At 42.9% G+C, this 23,787-nt stretch overlaps 1 protein-coding gene across 2 annotated transcripts in view; it reads right to left on the reverse strand.

The window, feature by feature from the left end:
• LOC309567887 (FXYD domain-containing ion transport regulator 6-like) overlaps positions 1 to 23,787 on the reverse strand; it is a 172,636-nt gene that overhangs the window by 19,033 nt on the left and 129,816 nt on the right. For both annotated transcript variants that reach the window (XM_082273402.1, XM_082273401.1), the window contains exons 2-4: positions 21,169 to 21,222; positions 5,783 to 5,830; positions 732 to 806 (exon numbers count right to left, since the gene is read on the reverse strand). In XM_082273402.1, the coding sequence (XP_082129528.1) occupies positions 732 to 806; positions 5,783 to 5,830; positions 21,169 to 21,217 (172 nt within the window). In that variant the 5' untranslated portion in view covers positions 21,218 to 21,222. The remainder of the gene's footprint in view (positions 1 to 731; positions 807 to 5,782; positions 5,831 to 21,168; positions 21,223 to 23,787) is intronic.

A 23,787-nucleotide genomic window follows, 5' to 3' on the forward strand; every position in this document is an offset into this window, starting at 1 on the left:
AATCATGTACTATTAGATAATGAAGTTTTAAACCATGAATGGTTTATCCACTATCCCTATGGCACCGTTAAAATCCCACTAAATGTTTTTTGTTCTGTGAATATTATTACAAGCATGTGGTGCCGGATATACCCTTGTCACCTAACCACACCACAAAGATTATAAAGTATGGTAAAATCTGTGCATAGAATTCTATTGAGGAGGTTGCCAGGTGGCCTTACAACGTGCCCAACAGTGTGGTAGGGTATTTCCTTACTGCTTTACTGGGCACAAAAGTTAAGTGTAACCGAGCCCAACAAACAGCTGAAAATCTACAGAGCTGCTGCTTTTCCTATTGAGTACATTTATTAAGAGTCATTTTAAAATCCACATCCACAACCCACTTATATTCCCTGTGCTCTTCCATTGGATTGTTTCTGCACTCGAGCTGCTGCCAAAAAACCTGGCACTTCTGGGTATGGGGGGTATTGGACCTTCTGCTGAGGTGCATAGTCCAGCCAGGCAACCAACACTGTCTCATTAAGAGGAGCATGGCATCATCAAACATAAGTAGACATGACACCATCCATCACAGGGTTAGGAGTGCAAGCAACAGGGTGTAGGGGAGTGTGGGGAAGGTGAGCGTACATGGGTCGGAGGTGGACTATAAAGTGATATAGATATATATGACTATGTGTTTCTGGCGGTCATTTGGCAGCAGACATGGAAAAAAAGTACACTTTCACACTTACTCAGAATCAGTAGAATCCCCAGTAAGAACAGGACCACTGCAAAGACCAATCCTCCAATCCGCAAGCTTTCATAATCTACATAGAAATAAATGCACATGACATCAGATTTTGAAAGTGTCACTTGTAACAAAATGAAAAAACTCTCTTAATAAAAACATCAGAGAGGGGAACTCAGGTGGATTGTCCTGTCCTTGATTTGGTGATGGAATAAAGAAGTACATTGGAGCTTCTTTTCATTCTTTGAATGTTCTATACGAGGCCAGGAACAAGCTGTGGTGAGAGCCAGCACCTGACACAAAGTGGATTGAAGGCATGTATCTGATACAGAACGGTGGGATCTTTGCAACTTACTTTACAGCTTAATACAGATGTTGAGTAGGTAAGGACAAGGGGAGAATGCATGCATATTGGTAACATACTGGTAAGAGGACAGCATAAATCATAAGTGTTACATCTTGAAAATGGAGTACAGTTTTGGGGCATTGCACGCTAAGGCTGCATTCACACCTGATTGTAGCGGCTTCCAGGTGTTTTTTTTTCGAGAGTTTTGAGCGTTTTCAGAAGTGTATTACACGTGTTTTGGAAGCGTATTATAAGCTTTTTAGGCCCCATTCACACCTCAGTGTTTTCAACTGTGTTTTCCTCAAGCCAATACTACACAGCCCATATATGAGTGGGAATATCACCTGGGAAGAAAAGTGTGAGAATAGCCTGAAAAACCCTCTAGGACAGGTCACTTCACTATGTGCTGTAAAGTAGGGGGCTTACCAGATTATTTTGACCCTGATTAAATCAACATGATGCCCCTGATGATGTCATCTATGACGAAATGCATGGGGCGGAGCTAGAACATATGACGGAAATCTCACCACGCATGCCCGGCCGATTGCTGCCATTTTGGGTACTGGCAAATGGAGTTGTCTCGTGTAACTGCATTGTATGTGCTTGTTTACTACTGCCATTATGTAAGTCTATTATTTCAGAATCAAATAAATGTTTTATACTGGATTACGTTATGGTTTTCCATTTTACACACATGGTGCATAATCTGGCGAGCTGAGTTGGAGGTCGGACAGAGGACCTGCCTGGAGCTGGGAGCACCTTCCTTACTAACAAAGAGGCCACTGATGTTCCAATACATGCATTACGGTTTATTTTGGCCACCTTACTTGGGGACAAAATCATCTGGTAAGCATCCTACTTTACAGCGGGTGGTGGAGTGACCTTTCCTAGAGGGCATTTTAGGCTATTCTTACACTTTTCTTCCCGGCTGATATTCCCACTCATATATGGACTGTGTAGTATTGGATTGTTGAAAACACAGTTTCTATTTCATCAAAAGGACTGTTTCTGGGCTCAATTCCTTCTGAGTTTTTTTTGAGGATTATTGAGGTTTTCACATTGTATACATTTTCACAGCAGTGTCATATTTTATGCACTGTGCACTTTTTTTATGACTTTTATTTTACATGTGGAAAATACATGAATTTATATTTCATACTTGATCCACTCTTATAGCTTATAGCACAACTGTATTTATATGCACTTTTGCACTTTAATTGTAGCACTGCACATTTTCACATATTAATTTAGCTGTCAGATCAGCCTGTCACTGACAGAGACTTGGAGAACCAATCAGAATGATTCCCTATGATTCGATTACTCTGTCAGCTGCTGTATCTGCTTGGGTCAACGTATGCATACTAACATTGCAAAATTTAGTTTGGACCCCCAGGCATCCATGAAAGGGTTAAACTGTAAGACATTGTTTAAATAGTAATGGCCACTAATAGTAAAAAAAAAAAAAAAAAAAAAAAAAATATATATATATATGTACATATATGTATATATATATATATATATATATATATATATATATATACGTGACACATTTGGCCATCATCCATAATTGGATATAAATAAGAAAAATGAAGAAGTTGGACTGTACAGGCCAAAGAGAGGGATGTTCATAATAAGAAAAATTCTATATTTTATTTGTATAAGAAAATAAATAAAACAGTACAAAATCACGATTATATAAAAACAGTCCTTCAAGGGGAAAGAAGTATATGGTGGCTAGTCTGATGAGCACTATATCATAGGGGTCTTCAGTGTCGACGCGTTTCACCAATCGCTTCCTCAGGGCTACAATGGTAATGATGAATGATTCTGAATTATTTTCTTTATGCAAATGTTATCCAAAATAATAACTATTAGCAATAGGATTGTGCTTTTTTCCACATTGCAGGGTGAGAAATTTCTATTGTTTCCCTCAAGAAAGAACATTGGCCGTGGATGGCCTGGTTTTGTTTCCTCTAAACCAAAATGTTAACAAAAATATAATAGTTTGTGAGAAGTTTCATTGACAGACATTTGTGTTTTTTTTTTCAACTTAAAAAACCATGTATCATCTCTTCATCAGACGGTTAACCAATGGGCCAATGAAAACATGCACGTCAGAAAACTAGAAGAAGAACTGACCAGGAAGGCGACCGAATCTGAAAACCAAAGGATTGTAACATTGGATTAACAATTAGATTGCGTTCTTAAGGCCAGTTCTGACATCACAAAACAAGTTACTTACGGAACAATCTACAATCATTTACTTGAGGAAGGACTTTGATCTTGTGTCAAGGGTTTACCTCTGACACCAAACCATCGCAAAGAAAATTGACCTTGTCTATGGCACTGGTGAATTTCAATCAGGCGGCAAAGGTTTGTGTTTTGTGATGAAATCTGCTTTGATCAGTTTGATTGAAAACAGTATAAGTAGAGAAGGGACCATGAAGTGGCTACTCCAGTCACTATGGGGGCCATCTGTATGGGAGAGATTGACTAAAGGCAAATAGGCTGTTCACTTTATAATGGAATTATCACTATGCAAGGGAATTTTCCCCTAGCTTAAGGAATGTGGTAAAAAATTCATGCAAGGAAAATGAAAAAAAAAAAAAAACCTTTATTTTTGCTTGAACGTGATTGGATGATGGAACTAAGCTGAGCTTGCTCTCATTAAGTAAGCAAAGAGAAAATTGTAATTGTCTTGCAAAGTGTACAGCTTATTGGCCTTTAGTAAATCAACCCCTAGGTTTCAGATGGTAAAAGTTAAATATTAGTTCTATAAAGTAGTATAAAACTTGAATCCCTGTATTTGTATCGCTCATGAACACGACTGAAAACCACTTCTTTCACAATGTGTAACCATTAACAGGAAAGTCTTGGTTGTAACTGAGGCTGTTAGCTGGCCTCCTTAAGGGCCATACACACTATAAGATTTTCTGAAGACTTTTTCCTTCAGACTTACCTTTTCTATGTAGTGCAAGGGCCTGCCAGATTGCATACAAATTGAAAGTGTTTAGGTTTGACCTCATATTATATGGTTTTGGTAAATCTAAAGGAAAAAGTCTTCAGAAAATCTTATAGTGTGTATGGCCCATTAAGGTTAAAGGAGGTTTAGGCCCTGCACAAGCAGATTGGTTCATATGTATAAAATCCCAACATTTATGCGCACCTGGGAGACACAGGTGCAGTTTCCAGCCCGGCTGCTACCAACAGCCTGCCAAAATCAATGACAGACTAAATTAGGTTGTGGCTTGAGACATCTAAGTGGTTAGCACGTATGCCTGTCAGCACTTGGGTTGTCAGTTTGAATCCCAACCACAGGACTGGAGTGAATGGAGTCCAAAAAGTCAGGGATGTGTGTTCCCAGATGCCAAAGGGAGAGACAACAGCCTAATGTTTATACTCATAGAGAGGAGATAAGGAAAGCCAGATGAACCCCCACCCAAAATAAGAGAAAAAATAGTGGCACAACAGAGATGGGACTCAATAAAGTCAAAATGATTGTATCAAAGATGTTGTCACTTATCAGTGGTCAATATGGTTATCCTTGACTCACAGTATTAGGACACCATGAAACTAGATTTGGCCATATGAATTTAGTAAATTCTGCAAAATCACACAAATTAGGCAAACCATAGCAATGGTGGCGATAAAGTTCCAACCTCCCCACCAATGTCACAAGCCCAAATAACACTCAAGTACTGCGAGTAAAATATAAATAATAATAAATTCAGGCTTTTACCGGGCACGGTAGAGCATAAACAATGACATGATCACCTGTGCTGCTGACACAAGATGTCCAAAAATGAAATAAAATAATTAGAGTCCCATTAACACCTCCAGCCACTGCACATGGAGGAACGAGTGGAATGCCAAATGTTTCTTTGCATCGGTACATGTCCTCCAGCTACCTGTGTCTTTTTTTAAACTTTGAAAAAGGACAGAAAAAAATAACACGATTCTGCTTCCCATAGATGTTCAGTGAAGTTCGGGGTTTTAGGGTTTGAGTTTAGCAATTTTTTCCCTAGATTCACCAAACCTCCTATGAACCCAACATTATTTATGCAATATTTTGACACTTTATTAGATTTACGCCTTTCTTGGCCATACACTATATTGTCATTAGTATTGGAACGCCTGCCTTTACACACACATGAACTTTAATGGCATCCGAGTCTTAGTCCGTAGGGTTCAATATTGAGTTGGTCCACCCTTTGAAGCTATTATAGCTTTAACTTTTCTGGGAAGGCTGTGCACAAGGTTTAGGGGTGTGTCTATGGGAAGGTTTGACCATTCTTCCAGAAGCGTATTTGTGAGATCAGGCACTGATGTGGACGAGAAGGCCTGGGTCGCAGTCTCTGCTCTAATTTGTCCCACAGGTGTTCTATTGAGTTAAGGTCAGAACTCTGTGCAGGCCAGTCGTTCCTCCACCCCAAACTCACTCATCCATGACATTATGGATCTTGCCTTGTGCACTGGTCCAAAACATTTGATGGAGGGAGGATTATGGTGTGGGGTTGTTTTTAAGGGGTTGGGCTTGGCCCCCTAGTTCCAGTGAAGGGAACTCCTAAGGCTTCAGCAGACCAAGACAAGAGAAGGCACTTTATTGATTTTAGAATACATCCTTGAATATATTTTTAGTTGAGTTTAGAGTTACTTTATACGTTACTAATAACTTGGCAAACAATGGCATATTAAAAAGATTATTTTACCATAGTGAAATGGATCTGGTTCTTTTTTTTCTTCACTGGTACTGGCACCTGTAAAAAAATAATAGGAACACTTAGTATATATTGTATAGTAGAATAATAATCAGAGAGAGAGTTTATTTTTTTTTTTCTTGGGAGGGTGCATGCGATTAGCACAGGGCCAATCAGCACTGTGCAAACAGAGGATCAGGGGAGAATGAAAACTCATCCTACAACTTTTACTCTGAACTGATACAAGTCACAAGGCTGCTATATACTGCTGATGAGAAGGGGTATTTACCTGTTTATATTTAATAAAATATTTGCATTTCCATGTTCTGTGTACTGTGGGAGACGGGATATAGTGAATGCAGGGACAAGGGATTAGTAACACTTTAAGTTACAGATGATGTTGCAACTGATTGCATCACACCTAACTACAGGGCCAGATTTATACTTTTTGCCAACCAGGCCACCTGTCTTTGCCCCATACCCCATGTGAATGTCTAACCTTAACATTACATCAACAAGATCATGACCATGATATTAAATATGGCTTGTGATAACACTGCTATACCAATACCCCCAACCTTTAATATAATAACCACATACAACACATTGGAGTTATTTGGCTATAGCAACCTTTTATTAACCAAACCGAAATCACATATAATAACGATAAATAACATAACATTTAAGGCCACGAAACATGTTGAGCAAGCAAGGCCAAAATGCAAAGCATAGCCCATATGCAGTTCGTTCCATCCAGCTTGGGTTAACACACTAGCACTGCTATTTGGCCTTTATTGAAATTGACCAATTGTAATCAAATATGTAATGTATTTGTGATTGTAATTATCGTTTTTATTCACTGTTTTTGTAATAAAATAAATAGATGTTTTTTTATGTGAGTGTCTAGTACACTTTATATGGTACCATTATAATCCCCTTTACCCCACATTCTCCTTTCTCCCCTTCCCAGTCCCTGTCCCCTAGTTCCCCTTGACATATGTCACCTTTAGAAATTGATATATGGGATGAAGGTACTCTGTTAACATTATGAATACCCTGAGAAGTACAATTGCTTTCGATAAATAACATAACATGAACACATCGTGCATAAAGAAAGGAGCCACAAGGTCCTAATAGGGCATCAAAACCAAAGACAGCACTTGCATGCCAAAATCCCCAGCTAGGAGACAACTCGCAGATACACATCCAACCACCAGGGATCCATACCTCAGATAGGTTCCTACACGGTACCTTTTTGAGCCCATATGAACCTAAAAGGACCTATTTGGATGATATCATTGTGTTTGGCAAGACGTTAGAAGAACACTAAGCACAACTCGAGAAGGTTTTCCAGAGACTTCATGCAGAGGGGTTGAAGTTGTCTTTGAAGAAATGTCAATTTTATCAGACGTCGGTCATCTATTTGGGGCAATTGGTTTCGACAAATAGAGTGGCTACTGACCCACGGAAGCTGGAGGCTGTTACCACTTGGCCTAGGCCAAGGACAGTTACAGAACTGAGGTCCTTTCTAGGATTCTGTTCCTACTATAGAAGGTTTGTGAAGAACTTTGCGCAGATTGCAAGACCCTTAAATGAGCTGTTACAGAGCGAAGGAAATGAAGGGTTGCAGAAGTCTAGTTCAAGAGAGCAACAGACCATGTGAGTCCATTCAGGATCAATGGACTCCAAAATGTGGACAGGCTTTTAGACGTTTGAAAGGAGAGTCTCACACAAGCTCCGGTTCTGGCCTATGCCCTATGCCGACCCCTCTAAGCCTTATAAATTACATGTGGACGCTAGCCAAGATGGACTTTGAGAATTGTATCAAGAAATGGCAGGGAAGCTCCGTCCAGTGGCTTATGCGAGCCACAGTCTTACCCCTTCTTTGAAGAACTACCCGGTACACAAGTTGGAGTTCCTGGCTCTCAAGTGGGCAGTAGTAGACAAGTTACGAGACTATCTGTACGGGGCTTCCTTTGTGGTGAAGACTGATAATAATTCTCTGACCTATTTGCTGTCCACTGATAAGCTGGATGTCACTGGACATCGGTGGTTAGCCACGCTGTCTGAGTTTCAATTCAACTTGAAGTATTGACCAGAGAGAGGAAATCTGGATACAGATGCTTTGTCCAGAAGACCATATGTTCCAGATGGTAGTGCCCAAGATTGGATACATTTAACCCCTGAGGGAGTTCAGGCAGTATGTCAGGGAGTAGAGCATCATCACAGGGGAGCCACGGGAGCCGAAGATGTAGGAGTCACTCTGGCTGGAGTGCCACGCTACTACTGTGATCTAACTCAAGTGCGTAGTCAAGAGCTTCCCCACCCCACGAAGGAAGACTTGAGGAGGGATCAACGGGAGGATCCTCTGTGTGCCCTAGTTAAGAAGACACTGGTAGCAAGAGACTCTCAGATGCTGTTAAACAGTTTGGTTGAGGGTGCAAAAGTTGTTCACAAGGACTGGGACCGACTGAAAAAGCTTCTGGAAAAGCATCTATTGACAGTACTGACAGCTCTTTATGATGATCATGGACATCTGGGACCAGACAGAACCTTTAAGTTAGTTTGGGACCGTTTCTATTGACCTTTCATGAGAACAGAGGTTGAAAGTTATTGCCGTTCTTGTATTTGGTGCATCCAGAGAAAGACTTTGCCTAGCAGAGCTGCCCCAATGGGTCATTTAAGAAGTCAAGGACCAATGGAACTGGTGTGCATTGATTTCTTGTGTCTTGAACCTGACTTGGGTGGGCGTAATAATGTCCTGGTTGTGACAGATCATTTCACTCAGTATGCTCAAGCTTTTCCGACCGGGTACAAGAAGCCAGTACAGTTGCTAAGACTCTGTTGGAGAAGTTTTTCATTCATTACAGCCTGCCTCAGCGCATTCACTCAGATCAAGGCCGGGACTTTGAGAGCAAATTGATAAAACGACTTTGCGAATTGTTAAGTATTCAAAAGTCCAGAACCACCCCATTTCATCCTCAGGGAGACCAGCAACCTGAACTATTCAGCCGAACTTTGTTGAACATGTTGGGAACTTTACCTTTGGAGAAAAAACAGCATTGGGGCGATCATGTTGCTGCTGTAGTTCAGGCTTACAACATACAGTGAATGATTCTACTGGATATTCCCCTTTATCGGCTAATGTTCGGGAGAGAGGCTCGTCTGCTAGTGGATTTAGCTTTTGGAACATCCCGGATCATACGTTTCAAGCTTCCTATCGGGGCTATGTTCGATAGACTCAGAAAGAACCTGAAGCTTGCTTATGAAAAAGCCCTGGAGGCATCTACTGCAAGAGATTAACGGAACAAAAGAAGTGTTGATCTTAACCACTTACCGCCCGCCCGCCGTCATATGACGGCGGGACGGTGCGGCTATTATCCTGGGCGGACGTCATATGACGTGACCCAGTAAATGCACGGCAGGCGCGCGATCGCGGGCGCGCCGCCGTGCACTGCCGGTGTCGGCGTGTCCCCGGGACACAGCCGGTCACCGGCAGGGGGGAAACAGCCAATAGGCATGGCTGTTTCCCACGTGATCGGCTGTGTTCCAATGACACAGCCGATCACAATGGAGGCGGCCGGGAGATGACCGCGCATGCGCGATCGGGAGCGCGCAGCGCGGTCATGTCGGTGGCACTGTGTTCCGTAGGAACACAGCTGTCACCGGCGGTAGTAAACAGTCACTGACAGTGACTGTTTACTAAGTGATCGGCTGTGAATCCATTCACAGCCGATCACAAAATGTAAACACAGAGCAGTAACTGACTGTTACTAGCTCTTCTCCCCTCATACAGTTTCCAGTATGAGGGGAGAAGAGCTAGAAATAGTGAGTTACTGCTCTGTACACATGTAAAAAGTAAAATCACACTAAAATCACAGTAATAAAGGTCCCCACACAGTCCCCAGCCCCCCCCAATGTCACCTGTCACCCAACAGTCACCTCATCAGTGCCCAGAAATTGACACCCATAACGTTCACATGTGAGCGCAGCGATCGCGGGCAAAATCACCGCGATTCTGCCCGCGATCCGGAAATCATTGCAAATTGCGGGACGCCTGTGCGTTGCCCGTGATTTGCAATAGCACCCCAAACGCTGTGCGATGTTGCCGCCATTTCCGCCTGCCAAATCGCAGTAACATCGCGCAAACATCGCATGACGCCCAAAAAAGTACAAGAGTTTCTTTGGGGCGTCATGCGTTGTTTGCGTGATGTTACCGCGATTCGGCAGGCGGAAATCGCAGCAACATCGCACAGCGGGCAACGCACAGGCGTCCCGCCATTTGCAATGATTTCTGGATCGCGGGCAGAATCGCAGTGATTCTGCCCGTGATCGCTACGCTCACATGTGAATGTAGCCTAAAGTTCACCGGTCACCAGAGACTGCCATCAGTACCGCCGTGCACCATCGCCCGTCACCTGTCACCCATCAGTGACCATCGCCCCGTCACCTGTCACCCCATCAATCACCGTCACCTGTCACCCCATCAGTCATCGTCATCTGTCACCCCATCAGTCATTGTAACCTGTCACCCCATCAGTCACCGTCACCTGTCACCCCATCAGTCATCGTCACCTGTCACCCCATCAGTCACCGTCATCTGTCACCCTATCAATCATCGTCACTTGACACCCCATCAGTGATCGTCACTTGTCACCCCATCAATCATCGTCACATGTCACCCGGTCAGTGATTGTCATCTGTCACCTCATCAATCATCGTCACCTGTCACCTCATCAATCATCATCACCTGTCACCCCATCAGTCATCATCACCTGTCACCCCATCCGTCATCGTCACCTGTCACCCCATCAGTCATCGTCACCTGTCACCCCATCAGTCATCGTCACCTGTTTGCCATATACATGCAATCACTTACTGACCGCCTAACGACTATATGCGTCGGCCATTAAAAGCTAAATACTGGGGTTATGGCAGAAGATAGCCCCCATAACCCCGGTATTTTTTGAAACGGCGGGCGGTCGGCTTTCAGATAAGGGTGGTCCCAGTGGCGGATTCGCCGTGGAATTACCCTTACGGTGCAGGGGAAGAGGTGCCCCCCCCCCCTCCTGCCGCGTCCCAGACGTTTTCCCAGCTTACCGGACCCGCCGGCAGCGGGGAAAACTATCCGGTCCCGGATCCTCAGAGACAGGAAGTCGAGTGAGGGCAAGATGGCCCTCACTCAACTCTATGGTCTTGGAGGACCGGAGCTACGTCAAAAGATGTTGCCTAGCAACCGGTTTAAAGGGCCGCTTTTTTTTTTTGCTTTTTTTTTTTTCCTCTTTCAACAATTTTTTTTTTTTTTCTTTTTTAGTGTAGTTGTGAGGTGTGAGGTCTTTTTGACCCCAGATCTCACAATAAAGAGGACCTGTCATGCCTATTTCTATTACAAGGGATGTTTACATTCCTTGTAATAGGAATAAAAATTATCAAAACATTTTTTTTTTTTAAACTGTGTAAAAATAAAAAAATAATAAATAAAATAAATAGGAAAAAAAAAAAAAAAAAAAATTAAAGCGCCCTGTCCCCGTTAGCTCGCGCGCAGAAGCAAATGCATACGCAAGTCCCGCCCACATATGTAAACGGTGTTCAAACCATACATGTGAGGTATCGCCGCGATCGTTAGAGCGAGAGCAATAATTTAAGCCCTAGACCTCTTCTGTAACTCTAAGCTAGTAACCTGCAGAAATTTTTAAAATGTTGCCTATGGGGATTTTTAAGTACCAATGTTTGGCGCCATTCTGTGAGCATGCGCAATTTTGAAGCATGACATGTTGGGTATCTAATTACTCGGCGTAACATTATCGTTCACATTATGGAAAAAAAATTTGCTAAATTTACTGTTTTCTTATTTTTTAGATCAAAAAAGTGATTTTTTTTCAAAAAAATCGCATTTGGAAGACTGCTGCGCAAATATAGTGTGATAAAAAATATTGCAACGATCTCCATTTTATTCTCTAGGGTCTCTGCTAAAAAAAAATATATAATGTTTGGGGGTTCCAAGTAGTTTTCTAGCAAAAAAATGATTTTAGCTTGTAAACACCAAGTGTCAAAAATAGGCCCAGTCTTAAAGTGGATAAATGGACAACTTTGTGTAAAGCGCTACTTGGATGTTAAGCCTATGTATGTGGCCAGGCTGTGAAAAAGTGTTACACATGTGGTATCGCCATACTCAGGAGGAATAGCAGAATGTATTTTGGGGTGCAATTTTTGCTATGTACATGCTATGTGTTAGAAATATTGCATAAATGGACAGCTTTGTGTAAAAAAAAAATGTGTTTTCATTTTCTTTCCACATTTTCCAAAAACTTGTGGAAAAAAATGACATATTCAAAAGACTCATTATGCCTCAAAAATTATACGTTGGGGTGTTTGCTTTCCAAAATGGGGTCATTTTATAGGGGTTTCCATTGTCCTGGTGCTCCAGGGCCTTCAAAACTACGATAGGTTGTCAGGAAATTATATGTGAAATTTGTGCTCCTAGAATGCCGGACGGTGCTGGTTGGATGTTAGGCCTCTGTATGTGGCCAGGCTGTGAAAAAGTCTCACACATGTGGTATCGCCATACTCAGAAGGAGTAGTAGAATGTGTTTTGGGGTGTAGTTGCAAGTATACATGTGCTGTGTGAGAGAAATAACCTGTTAATACGGCAATTTGTAAAAAAAAAATAAAATAAAAAAAAAAATCTTCATTTTGCAAAGCATTGTGGGAAAAAATTACAACTTCAAAAAACTCACCATGCCCCTTATTAAATACCTTGGAATGTCTACTTTCCAAAAAGGGGTCATTTGGGGGGTATTTGTACTTTCCTGACTTTTTAGTGTCTCAAGAAATGAGATAGGCCTTCAGTACATCAGGTGTGATCAAGTGTGATCAATTTTCAATGATTCACACCATAGCTTGTGGACTCTATAACTTTCACAAAGACCAAATAATATACACTTACTTGGGTTATTTTTACCAAAGATAAGTAGCAGTATAAATTTTGGCCAAAATTTGTGAAGAAAAATTACTAATTTGCAAAATTTTATGACAGAAACAAAGAAAAATGCGTTTTTTCACAATATTTTCAGTCTTTTTTTATTTATAGCACAAAAAATAAAAAACCCAGTAGTGATTAAATACCATCAAAAGAAAGCTCTATTTGTGTGAAAAAAAGGACACAATTTTTGAATGGGTACAGTGTTGCATGACTGAGTAATTCTCAGTCAAAGTGTGAGAGCGCTGAAAGCTGAAAATCGGTCTGGGCAGGAAGGGGGTGAAAGTGCACTGTAGGTAAGTGGTTAAAGTGAGAGTGCAGGATTTGCAACCCGGGGATCAAGTGTTATTACGAAATCTGGGGGTGCCTGGCAAACACAAGTTGGTTGATCGATGGCATCCTCAACCTCACATCATTTGCAAGAGGTTGCTTGGACTTCCTGTGTATCAGATTCGTCCAGAGGGGAAAACTGGTCCTCTTAAAACCTGGCACCGAAATCATCTTCTACCCATCTCAGAAGTTATTTGAGTGCCCTCAACCCCTTGTTCTGATGTATCACGCTTTCCTAATTTGAGGTCTAGAACCCTGCCAGAGCATACACCTCAAGAGGATGAAGGAGAGGAGAGTGATGAGAAAGAGCTGATTCTTGATTGGTTGTGGACCCCTCCACCAGAAGACACCATCAAAGTTTTCCGACCTTCAATGGAAAATATATGAATGACGTCTCCGCCTGAAAGAATAGAACATCAGTCTGTTGAGACAGATAGATTGTATCATCTCCTGAGAGAGAAATTGGGGAAGTTAAATTAGAACCCACTGACAACTCTGAACTACAAAATGTTGAGGAAAATCCAATTCCACCCCCACAAAATGAGGGAGAAGAAGCTGTACCAAATAGTCTAGAAGAACCACAACCTGGGTGTAGCTTATGGGGCATGGAATGTGAACCTGAATCTGTAGAGAACATGTATTCCAGACTCAGATGGGAAATTCATCCACCCAAGAGACTAACATATAATACCCTTGGAAAGAGTTCTGATGAACTTATTTCTACTGCTAAATGTTCCAGCCAAGTGCTAGCCTCTTCTACTGAACCTTTGGTGGAGGATGACCCTGCTCCACCTTCTGACACTACTTGGTGGGCCACTAACTTGTTACTGGCCTGTTGTGAAAATGATTCAACTTTTCCTGAAAATTTGTATAGTCTGTTATTATAAAATCCTTCTTTTAGTCAGTTATTAGCTACTGTAGGTTCTAATTAGTAGAATTATTTTTTGCAATTTTCTTTGAGGTATTATCCAGTAGGTCTGCTTTAATGAAGTTATCCTCTGTCTTCGGGGACCAAAGACTTTCAAGTGGGGGGGGGATGTTGCCGGGAGTGGACTACCATTATCTGATAGTGCAGACTCACCTTCTGCTCCTTCAGATTGTCTCTGTATCCCTCTAGTTTTGGTCTCAGGGTTCATACATCATACATCACTGGGAGAATGGCATCATGGGAATTGTAGTCTCAGGAGGGCTAGACAGTTTGCAGGGTCAAAGCAGCACAGAAGAACATACACTTACACTCAACCCTCAAGGGGGGGGGGTAGTGCTACATGATTAATTCTCTTTACCTAAATATATTACAGCCTTAACTTTCCTGACTCCTCCTATGCCCAAGCCCCTTTAACCCCTTCGTCTATCGATTCACTTATTTAACTCTGGGCCTTTCTGACTTCATAGTGAAAGAGAGTTTACTTTACATCAGAATGACTAGAACTGACAACTTGAAGAATAGAGCAAACTGCCATACTATTCTGCTTGCACTTATTAGTAGATGTTTGGTGTACTTGGAGTAGAGGATTCTAGGTACACAGTGTACTATTCAGAAATGAACAAACTTTGTGGGTATAGAAACCTTGGTGACCCCGGCTGGATAGCAGACAGGATCAGCAGAATGAAACCTTTTATTATACACAGGTATACCCCGGAGTACAACATGATGTATGACTGGATTTGTGCTGCCCCAGGCCAATATAGTGAATTGTAAGAAATCTGGTCTTGCCTGAGTAAGCTTAAAAGCTTTCATGTAAAATACATAAAGTTAGTCAATGCAGGCAACTTTTCTAGCCCTCTGATGTGGCCCACAACCTCCTGCTCTGGGATGGCATCACTCTGACTGTGACCAGGGCCGGTGTTATACAGGAAGTATCAGTTTATGCTCTTCAGCCTCTTGCTTCCTCTACCACCGTCTCCATTCCCAACACTGATGCTCTGGGAGGGCGGGTCAGCAATCCGCAATCTGGGCTTGTCGACTCGCCATGCCAGAGAATCAGTGTTGTGAATGGAGCCATTGGTAGAGGAAGCAAGCGGTTTTGGAGCAGAGCTTCCTGTTTAGCGCCGGCTCTGGTCATAGGAGTGATACCGAATGCACTCCACCTGGGAAAGCGGGCAATGCCTGAATGGAAGACTGTTATTAAAAGTCAGCTTATTACAAAAAGCACAGTGTATATATATATATATAATAAACAGGCAAAAAATTTGGGGGAGCATACCCATGTATTTCCAAAGCTGCTGCAGCTATGAACCAAAAGACATGTATATTAAAAAAGAATAGCGCGCAAATGCAAAAGAAATTACTACCAAATCTGAAGAGAGTCCATAAATAAAAATGGGGGTTTGGTCCCACCATATGGCCATATCGTGCTCAAGCCCACTACTGCGTCAAAGTACCCCATTATCAGTGGGTCCTACACTATCCATGAAAAAGAGATGAATCCAGCCCTTCTAACCCTTGGAGACAACACTCCTTGCTGGGAAAAATGTGCAAATGCACTACAGGGGACTCCTCCTATATCCATTTGATGGTGGACACTGATTGAGTACAGGTGTATGTGGGGGGTGGGGAGGGCTGCTCAACCTCGATAGTCTGGTCAGACCGAATACATAATAAACAGGCAAAAAATTTGGGGGAGCATACCCATGTATTTCCAAAGCTGCTGCAGCTATGAACCAAAAGACATGTATATTAAAAAAGAATAGCGCGCAAATGCAAAAGAAATTACTACCAAATCTGAAGAGAGTCCATAAATAAAAATGGGGGTTTGGTCCCACCATATGGCCATATCGTGCTCAAGCCCACTACTGCGTCAAAGTACCCCATTATCAGTGGGTCCTACACTATCCATGAAAAAGAGATGAATCAAGCCTTTCTAACCCTTGGAGACAACACTCCTTGCTGGGAAAAATGTGCAAATGCACTACTTTGACGCAGTAGTGGTTAGAAGGGCTGGATTCATCTCTTTTTCATGGATAGTGTAGGACCCACTGATAATGGGGTACTTTGACGCAGTAGTGGGCTTGAGCACGATATGGCCATATGGTGGGACCAAACCCCCATTTTTATTTATGGACTCTCTTCAGATTTGGTAGTAATTTCTTTTGCATTTGCGCGCTATTCTTTTTTAATATACATGTCTTTTGGTTCATAGCTGCAGCAGCTTTGGAAATACATGGGTATGCTCCCCCAAATTTTTTGCCTGTTTATTATGTATTCGGTCTGACCAGACTATCGAGGTTGAGCAGCCCTCCCCACCCCCCACATACACCTGTACTCAATCAGTGTCCACCATCAAATGGATATAGGAGGAGTCCCCTGTAGTGCATTTGCACATTTTTCCCAGCAAGGAGTGTTGTCTCCAAGGGTTAGAAGGGCTGGATTCATCTCTTTTTCATGGATAGTGTAGGACCCACTGATAATGGGGTACTTTGACGCAGTAGTGGGCTTGAGCACGATATGGCCATATGGTGGGACCAAACCCCCATTTTTATTTATGGACTCTCTTCAGATTTGGTAGTAATTTCTTTTGCATTTGCGCGCTATTCTTTTTTAATATACATGTCTTTTGGTTCATAGCTGCAGCAGCTTTGGAAATACATGGGTATGCTCCCCCAAATTTTTTGCCTGTTTATTATGTATTCGGTCTGACCAGACTATCGAGGTTGAGCAGCCCTCCCCACCCCCCACATACACCTGTACTCAATCAGTGTCCACCATCAAATGGATATAGGAGGAGTCCCCTGTAGTGCATTTGCACATTTTTCCCAGCAAGGAGTGTTGTCTCCAAGGGTTAGAAGGGCTGGATTCATCTCTTTTTCATGGATAGTGTAGGACCCACTGATAATGGGGTACTTTGACGCAGTAGTGGGCTTGAGCACGATATGGCCATATGGTGGGACCAAACCCCCATTTTTATTTATGGACTCTCTTCAGATTTGGTAGTAATTTCTTTTGCATTTGCGCGCTATTCTTTTTTAATGTATATATATATATGGACATATCTGTTCTGCAGTGGTTACTGGGCTGCGTTCAAATTGATATGCAGGCGCATCGCAGCACTAAGCCATAGACTTCTGTTATTACCTGCAGGTTTGGTGTGCTTTCTGAAAGTGCACCATACAGAAAGCTACAAGTGCACTGCGCTGCACCAGTGGTACTGTGAAAGCAGCCTTAGGCCCCTTTTATACGATCAGTCTGATCAGGTCTGCCTGGCAGACCCTATCAGACAGATCATGTGAAAGGGTCTTATCGAGCAGATGTAGATGGACTTGTGTCTGTTTACACCTACCTACCTAATTTGATCCGCTAAAGGCTGGTCCACGAAGGGGCACCGCCCCCCCACGCCCGTGGCGACAGAAGCCACTGCGCAGGGTACCAGGGGAGCGATGACAGCTGGTGGGCTCTGCCGTTGGGTTAGTGCGGACGTGGAGAGGCTCGCCCACGCCTCCCAAAATCGTCCTGCACCAGCCACCACTGCACGGACTTATCATCTGCCTGCTCCGCTCATTGTGGCCAGGGACAGTTACCAAATCACTGCAGTATAACAATTATTGGTTATTGTTGATTAGTATTAGTATTGATTTTTTTCAGATTTCTTTTACTTTAGATTTCAGCTTATGCTAGGTTTATGTTATGTAGTTAGTAAAATACTAACATCAGATATAATTTTAAAGAGTCACAAGATCATTTTTTAAAATCAATCTCCCTATAAGATTATATTTATTTATTGTACTTTATATGTGCTATTTATCTGAAAAAACCTTCCTTATGTAGACATCCAAAAGCCCTAAGATTGCTGCTGGGGGTTGTCATCTTGGATGAGATGTCAGAAGCCCCAGCAGACTCAGAAATGTAACTCAAGTTACACGCTATTGTATTCCTCTTCCACAAAGCCAGCTTCATAAAGACATGGTTTGATGAGTTTAGTGTGGGCCTACACAAACCCCCAAACTCATCCTTTGGCAGAATGGGTACAAATGGGTACCATTGGGTACAATGGGTACCCATTCCCATAGACACATTCCAGTATTTAGTACCTATGTTTTTGAAATAGAATGTCCAAGGAGTTCATATAGATGTGATGGTCAATTGTTGACAAACTTTTGGCCATTTAGTATAACTGGGGGTTTATCGAGTTCTGCTGTGTATGTGTGAAGGTGAAAATTGATGCCAAAAAATCAGAAGTGATCAGATGTTAATTAGCAAAGATGGGGATCATATCTGCAGTTATTGCTTGAATAATGTTATTGTATAGCGAACACATTGAACGTGTTGAGTTCTTATTGCAAAAAGCTGCATAATGTAAAGCTGAACTCCAGGCACAAAAATGTTCATCAGCCACAAAGGATATAAACCCTGCTTGTGACCAACAAATGGGTTTGCAAGTCTAGCTATTTCCTTGTAAAAGTAGCTGTGACACCATCACTGTGTGAGGAAGACTATGATTGGGCAGGTTTTGGCGCCAAACTGTACAAGTCCCGGACCGCTTCTTCTCAGAAAGGGCAACCACCTACCTGTTGAGAAACTCTCCACCATATTGTGTCATACTCCCAGCCAGAGGCCTGCCTTAATATTTATGAATCAAAGGAAAATCCACACACAAATGTATTTCCAGCACTTTACTGCAATTTCACATCTCCACAAAACTTCCTATGACATATCGCCATAGGTGTGCGCAGGGTGTGCACCCCAAAGCTCAAACACACATACCTTTCTCTGCAGCCTCAGTTGCACTGGACAGAGAATGAATGAAAATTGCTCTGTGCTGAGCGGCTTCCTGTTCATTCGAAAACTGAAGGATAGTAAACGCAGTTTACTATCCCTCAGTTATGAATAAACACAGTGAGTGAGTGTGTTCACCGTGTTCATTTAGAAAAGGAAGGGCTGGTAAACTGCAAATTGACTACCCCCTTACCCCGCTCTTAATCCTGAAACATCCCTGGCATCAGCGGGGGGAGGGAAGCCAGCAGCTCTGCGGGGCAGGGTCCAATGCGGGGGAAAACCCAGGCAGCAGGGGGAATCGGCACCCCCACATAGTAATTAGAGTGTGCCCAGGCACACCTGTCACATCCCCTGTGCACGCCTATGCATATTGCAGAATCTTCAGCCCAGAACGTCACATGTGAAACTAGACATTCTATAGCAGTTATTTCAGCGCAGAGCTCAAGTACACATCTTCCAAGTCATCTTCCCTTCGCAACTCCATTCTTCACCTTGGGAGCATCAAAGAGTTGCGACCACCTCCCTATGTATACTAAGTCCACAGCATTAAGCTCCCATTACCAAGTCACAGGACCTGCAGCTGGGGGTCAGGGAGAAAAAGGTGCTTCTGTTGGTATACCAATCTCTTCCCAATGTCCCTTCTATAGCTTTACCCAGCTGGGCACCCTCATTTTCAGGCTTCCAACATTACCCACAGGAACAAGGCCTCATACACCCCACTACAGAAGGTCAGGGAAGACAGGGCAACTACAGCTTTTCCTCCCATGGTCTGTACCACCTTATCTGTGAATTCAGCCCAGCAAAGGACCCTTTAGATCAGCTCTGCAGTAGACTACATCTTAGAAACTCTGGGATATCTTGCGCCCAATGCCGCCCATGGCCCAGACTCCACCCACAGCTGGCATTTAGATGGACACTAACTCCACTTATTACATCACTCAAAGAGGGCTTCTCTAAAAGGAGAGCTAACACTTACTACTTTACCAAAACACAGTGATGGCGAACCTTGGCATCCCAGATATTTAGGAACTACATTTCCCATGATGCTCAATTACACTGAAGAGTGCAGGAGCATCATGGGAAATGTAGTTCCAAAACATCTGGGGTGCCAAGATTTGCCATCACTGCCATAACATAATAGCAATATAGCCATCTAGTGGCAGTCAAGCTTACTGCACCTGCCAACAACTGTGCTGCACAAATCCTGTCCAGTTTGTAGAGCTGTGGGAGGGATGGGAAACTCAGCAAGCCCCACCCACAACAGACTGCCTGCAGAAAACTACAGAAGGGGCGGATACAAGACCAGTCAGCCTGTGCAAGGAGAGTAACAGTGACCAATCTTTATTACAGGAAGCTCCTGAACTGATGTAAGTGCAGGAATCATTTTATGCTGGATTACTGCACAGATCTTGAAGTAATACACAGAGCACAACAAGACTCAATTGAGGCTCAAATCACACATATGCAAATTGGATGCAGGTTTCCCCAAATCCAAATCGCATGACAGGAGAGTGTGAACGGCTCTCAATGGAGCCAGTTCCCACAGCTCCAGGGTGGCCGCGGTCTGCAATAAAGAAGGGTCCTGTGCATTTTTGGTTCCAATTCAGGTGTGAATTCAGCCAAAAATTCAGACCTAACCCTAAGGCTGGGTTCACACTGATGTGAATTGGATGCAGGTTTCCCCCCCCCATCCAAATTGCATGACAAGAGAGTATGACCGGCTCTCAATGGAGCCGGTTCACACAGCCACAGAGTGGCCGCGGTTTGCACTGGAAAAGGGTCCTGTGGGTCTTCTGGTCTGATTCGGGTGTGAATTCAGCCAAAAATTCAGACCTGATTTGCACCTGAGTCAGTGAACAGGGATGCCCCGGACCCCCTGCTGGGACCCGTGGCTGCAGTTAGTGTGAACTGAGTCTAATAAAACACATGCCTTAAATGTGAACATAATTTGCTTATCATAGAGTTCAGTTCTAAATCTGGTTATATAAATATATACAAGGTGCACTGAGTGTATATTGTATGACATAACCCTGTAGATTGTTTGAATGTTGGATTGATTTTGTAATATTTAGATATAACACGCACAGAAAAGTCTCATTGTAGCAAACAATGCATACCAGTTGATATGTAGGGTGGATATCTGTGCTATTATAATAATCCTGAAAGGTTATCTAGTTGTGTAAGGAAGCCAACCATCTTCTCCCTGGGGTTTAAATTAATTTGAGTGCGACTTGATACCTAATTTTTAGTTGCATTTATTTTTTACCTTGATATAATACTGCATATACAGTATACTCCTAATAGGTCAGATCTATTCTCAGAATTGGAATTATTATAATCCTGCTGGTATGCAAAACAAAAAGCTTTGGTACTCACCTAGTACTGTTGCCAAGGTAGAGCACAACAAAATCAGGACAGCCTCCATGAGCCCTGCAAATAATATAGAGAGATTAAGGCAGGCAAGTTCTTCTCATGTACATAGTCAGACTGCTACATTTCATGTTTTACTACCAATATTCTTTCCATTCTCTGCTTACCAGAGATGATTTATGGTGCATATTAAAAAAAAACATTTACTTATACAATAATGGCAGAAAGTTTATAGTGCATTCATCAAACATTCCCCAGTGATCACTGGATGACAGGTAAAGAGGAACGGGTCCAAGCTAGATGACCATAGACATTCCCCACTTACCCTCACGGAACACAGGAAGCATGTCATAGAACAAATAGAATGTTCAAAGTGAAGTCCGTATGTCCAATAATAGCGTTTATTCAAATGTTACTTACAATATTGCAAACATCAAAAAGCATGCAAATATCCAAATACGGCAGCCCTAGCGTGCTTGTCTTTAGTCAGAACGTCTGATGCGTTTCAGCCAATGGGCCTCTGACAAAGGCCCATTGGCTGAAACTCGTCAGGCGGTCAGACTAGACAGAAGCCCGCTAGGGCTGCGGTATTTGGATTGTTACATGCTTTTGATGTTTGCAATATTGTAAGTAACATTTGAATAAACACTATTATTGGGCATACGGACTTCACTATGAGCCTTCTATTTGTTACATAGTTAGTCAGGTTGAAAAAAAAAAAAAAAGTCCATCTGGCTCAACCAATAAAAAACAAAAAACAGTAAAAAGCTCAACCATTGAATCCCATATACACAATCCTATACCCAAGTCTTATATCAAAAAAAGCTCCCGAGGAAGCCATTTGGAGCAAAACGGTACGCCTAAGGTCCAGCCATCACTCCGATTTTGAAGTGGTGGCTTTTAATGTGAGTCTTTTTTTTATCATTGTATTTTACCCATTTACACTGCACTGACCAGTCAGTGTTTTATATGTTTTATTAAACATTTTCATCTTCGTACTACACCATGAGTCTTTTCATTTTGTTTAAACTCCTTTATGTGGCATGTTGAGCAATCTACTCCAGACTTTCCAGGATTAGGAGCTCTATTGATACATACCTTATTGCTGTCCTATAATGTAGACAGCATTTGGCTCTGGTGAGTTTGAAATGTACCTATACGGTGGAGGACACATCTGCACGTGTGATCATTATTGCTTATTACAGCACTGGGACACTTTATATTAGCATCTGAATGAACTTTTTCAGCTGTTTCATTGTACCTATTATCCCTACACTGGGATACTACATATAACTTTTGCACTTTAATTTGTTTGCACTTTAATGATATTTCTGAGCGCTGCAACATTTGTATTTTTAATCCTTTACCCGCAGTTGATCCAGAGGAAGGCGAAAAAACCCCAGCATGATATGACATGCTTCCAGTGTTCGGTGAGGTTAAGTAGGGAATCTCTATGGTCATCCAGCTTGGACCCGCTCCTCTCTACCTGTCATCCAATGAGCTCCGTAATGGCCTGCTAGAGAGTGGAACCAGTCCTTTTAAGGCGGATTTGACAGATCCATGACTCACTGCCCAATATTTCCTACCTCAGGTAAGGAGATATTAATTCTTCACGATGATGTGGTGTGCTTTTTCTACGCAAGGAAATTGGTAGAGGAACCCCTTCTCTTAAAGAGGAAGTAAACCCTCCTCTGCAACTTGTACCTATAGGTAAGCCTATATTAAGGCTTACCTATAGGTACTGTAAATATCTCCTAAACATGTACCGTTTAGGAGATATTTACCTTACATGCAGCCAGTGACATCACTGGCGCATGTGCTCTGAAGGAACGGTCGCTCGTGCCGTTACTGCCGGCTCCCGCGCGCATGCGTGGGAGTGACGTAATCGCGGCTCCAGCCAATCAGATGCCCGGATGCCGCAAACCCGGAAGAAGGGCAACAGAACATGTCGCCCATGGACAGGTAAGCGGTCGGCACTGCGGGGGCTTCGTTCTTAGGTAAGTATTTCATAATGAGCGATGCATACTAGCTCATTATGTGTTTTTCTTTCAGGTGTTTCTTTTTTAAGAAAAAAAAAAATCGGAGGTTTACAACCTCTTTAACCGGTTGCCGACCGCCGCACGACTATATACTGCGGCGGTCAGCCCCGGCCAGGCAGAGTGACGTATCGGTACGTCATTCGCCTGTCACTGACTTGCGAGCCTATCGCGGGCGGGCGCGCGCCCGCCGAGGCGCGCGCCCGCCGCGGCTCGTTCACAGGCAAGTCAGTGCGTGTGACCGGCGGACTCGATGTCCGCCAGTCACACTGCGATCGCTCCTGTGAAGGGAGAAAGACAGAGCAGCTTGTGTAAACAAGCTGCCTGTCAGTTCTCCCTGTGTAAAAGTGAAGATCTGTCCGTTCTACTATGTAGAACGGTTGATCTTTGCTTTTACACCAATAGGAATGTCCCTGCACAGTTAGAATCACGCCCCTAGGACACACTTAACCCCTCCCTGTCCAATAAAGTTAACCCCTTCCCTGCCAGTGTCATTTTTGCAGTAACAGTGCATATGTATAGCACTGATTACTGCAGTAATGTCACTGGTAACCCCAAAAGTGTCAAAAATGTCAGTCAAGGGTCCGAT

The sequence above is a fragment of the Pelophylax lessonae genome (genome assembly GCF_965119305.1).
Source record: "Pelophylax lessonae genome assembly, chromosome: 12".
NCBI classification, from domain to species: domain Eukaryota; kingdom Metazoa; phylum Chordata; class Amphibia; order Anura; family Ranidae; genus Pelophylax; species Pelophylax lessonae.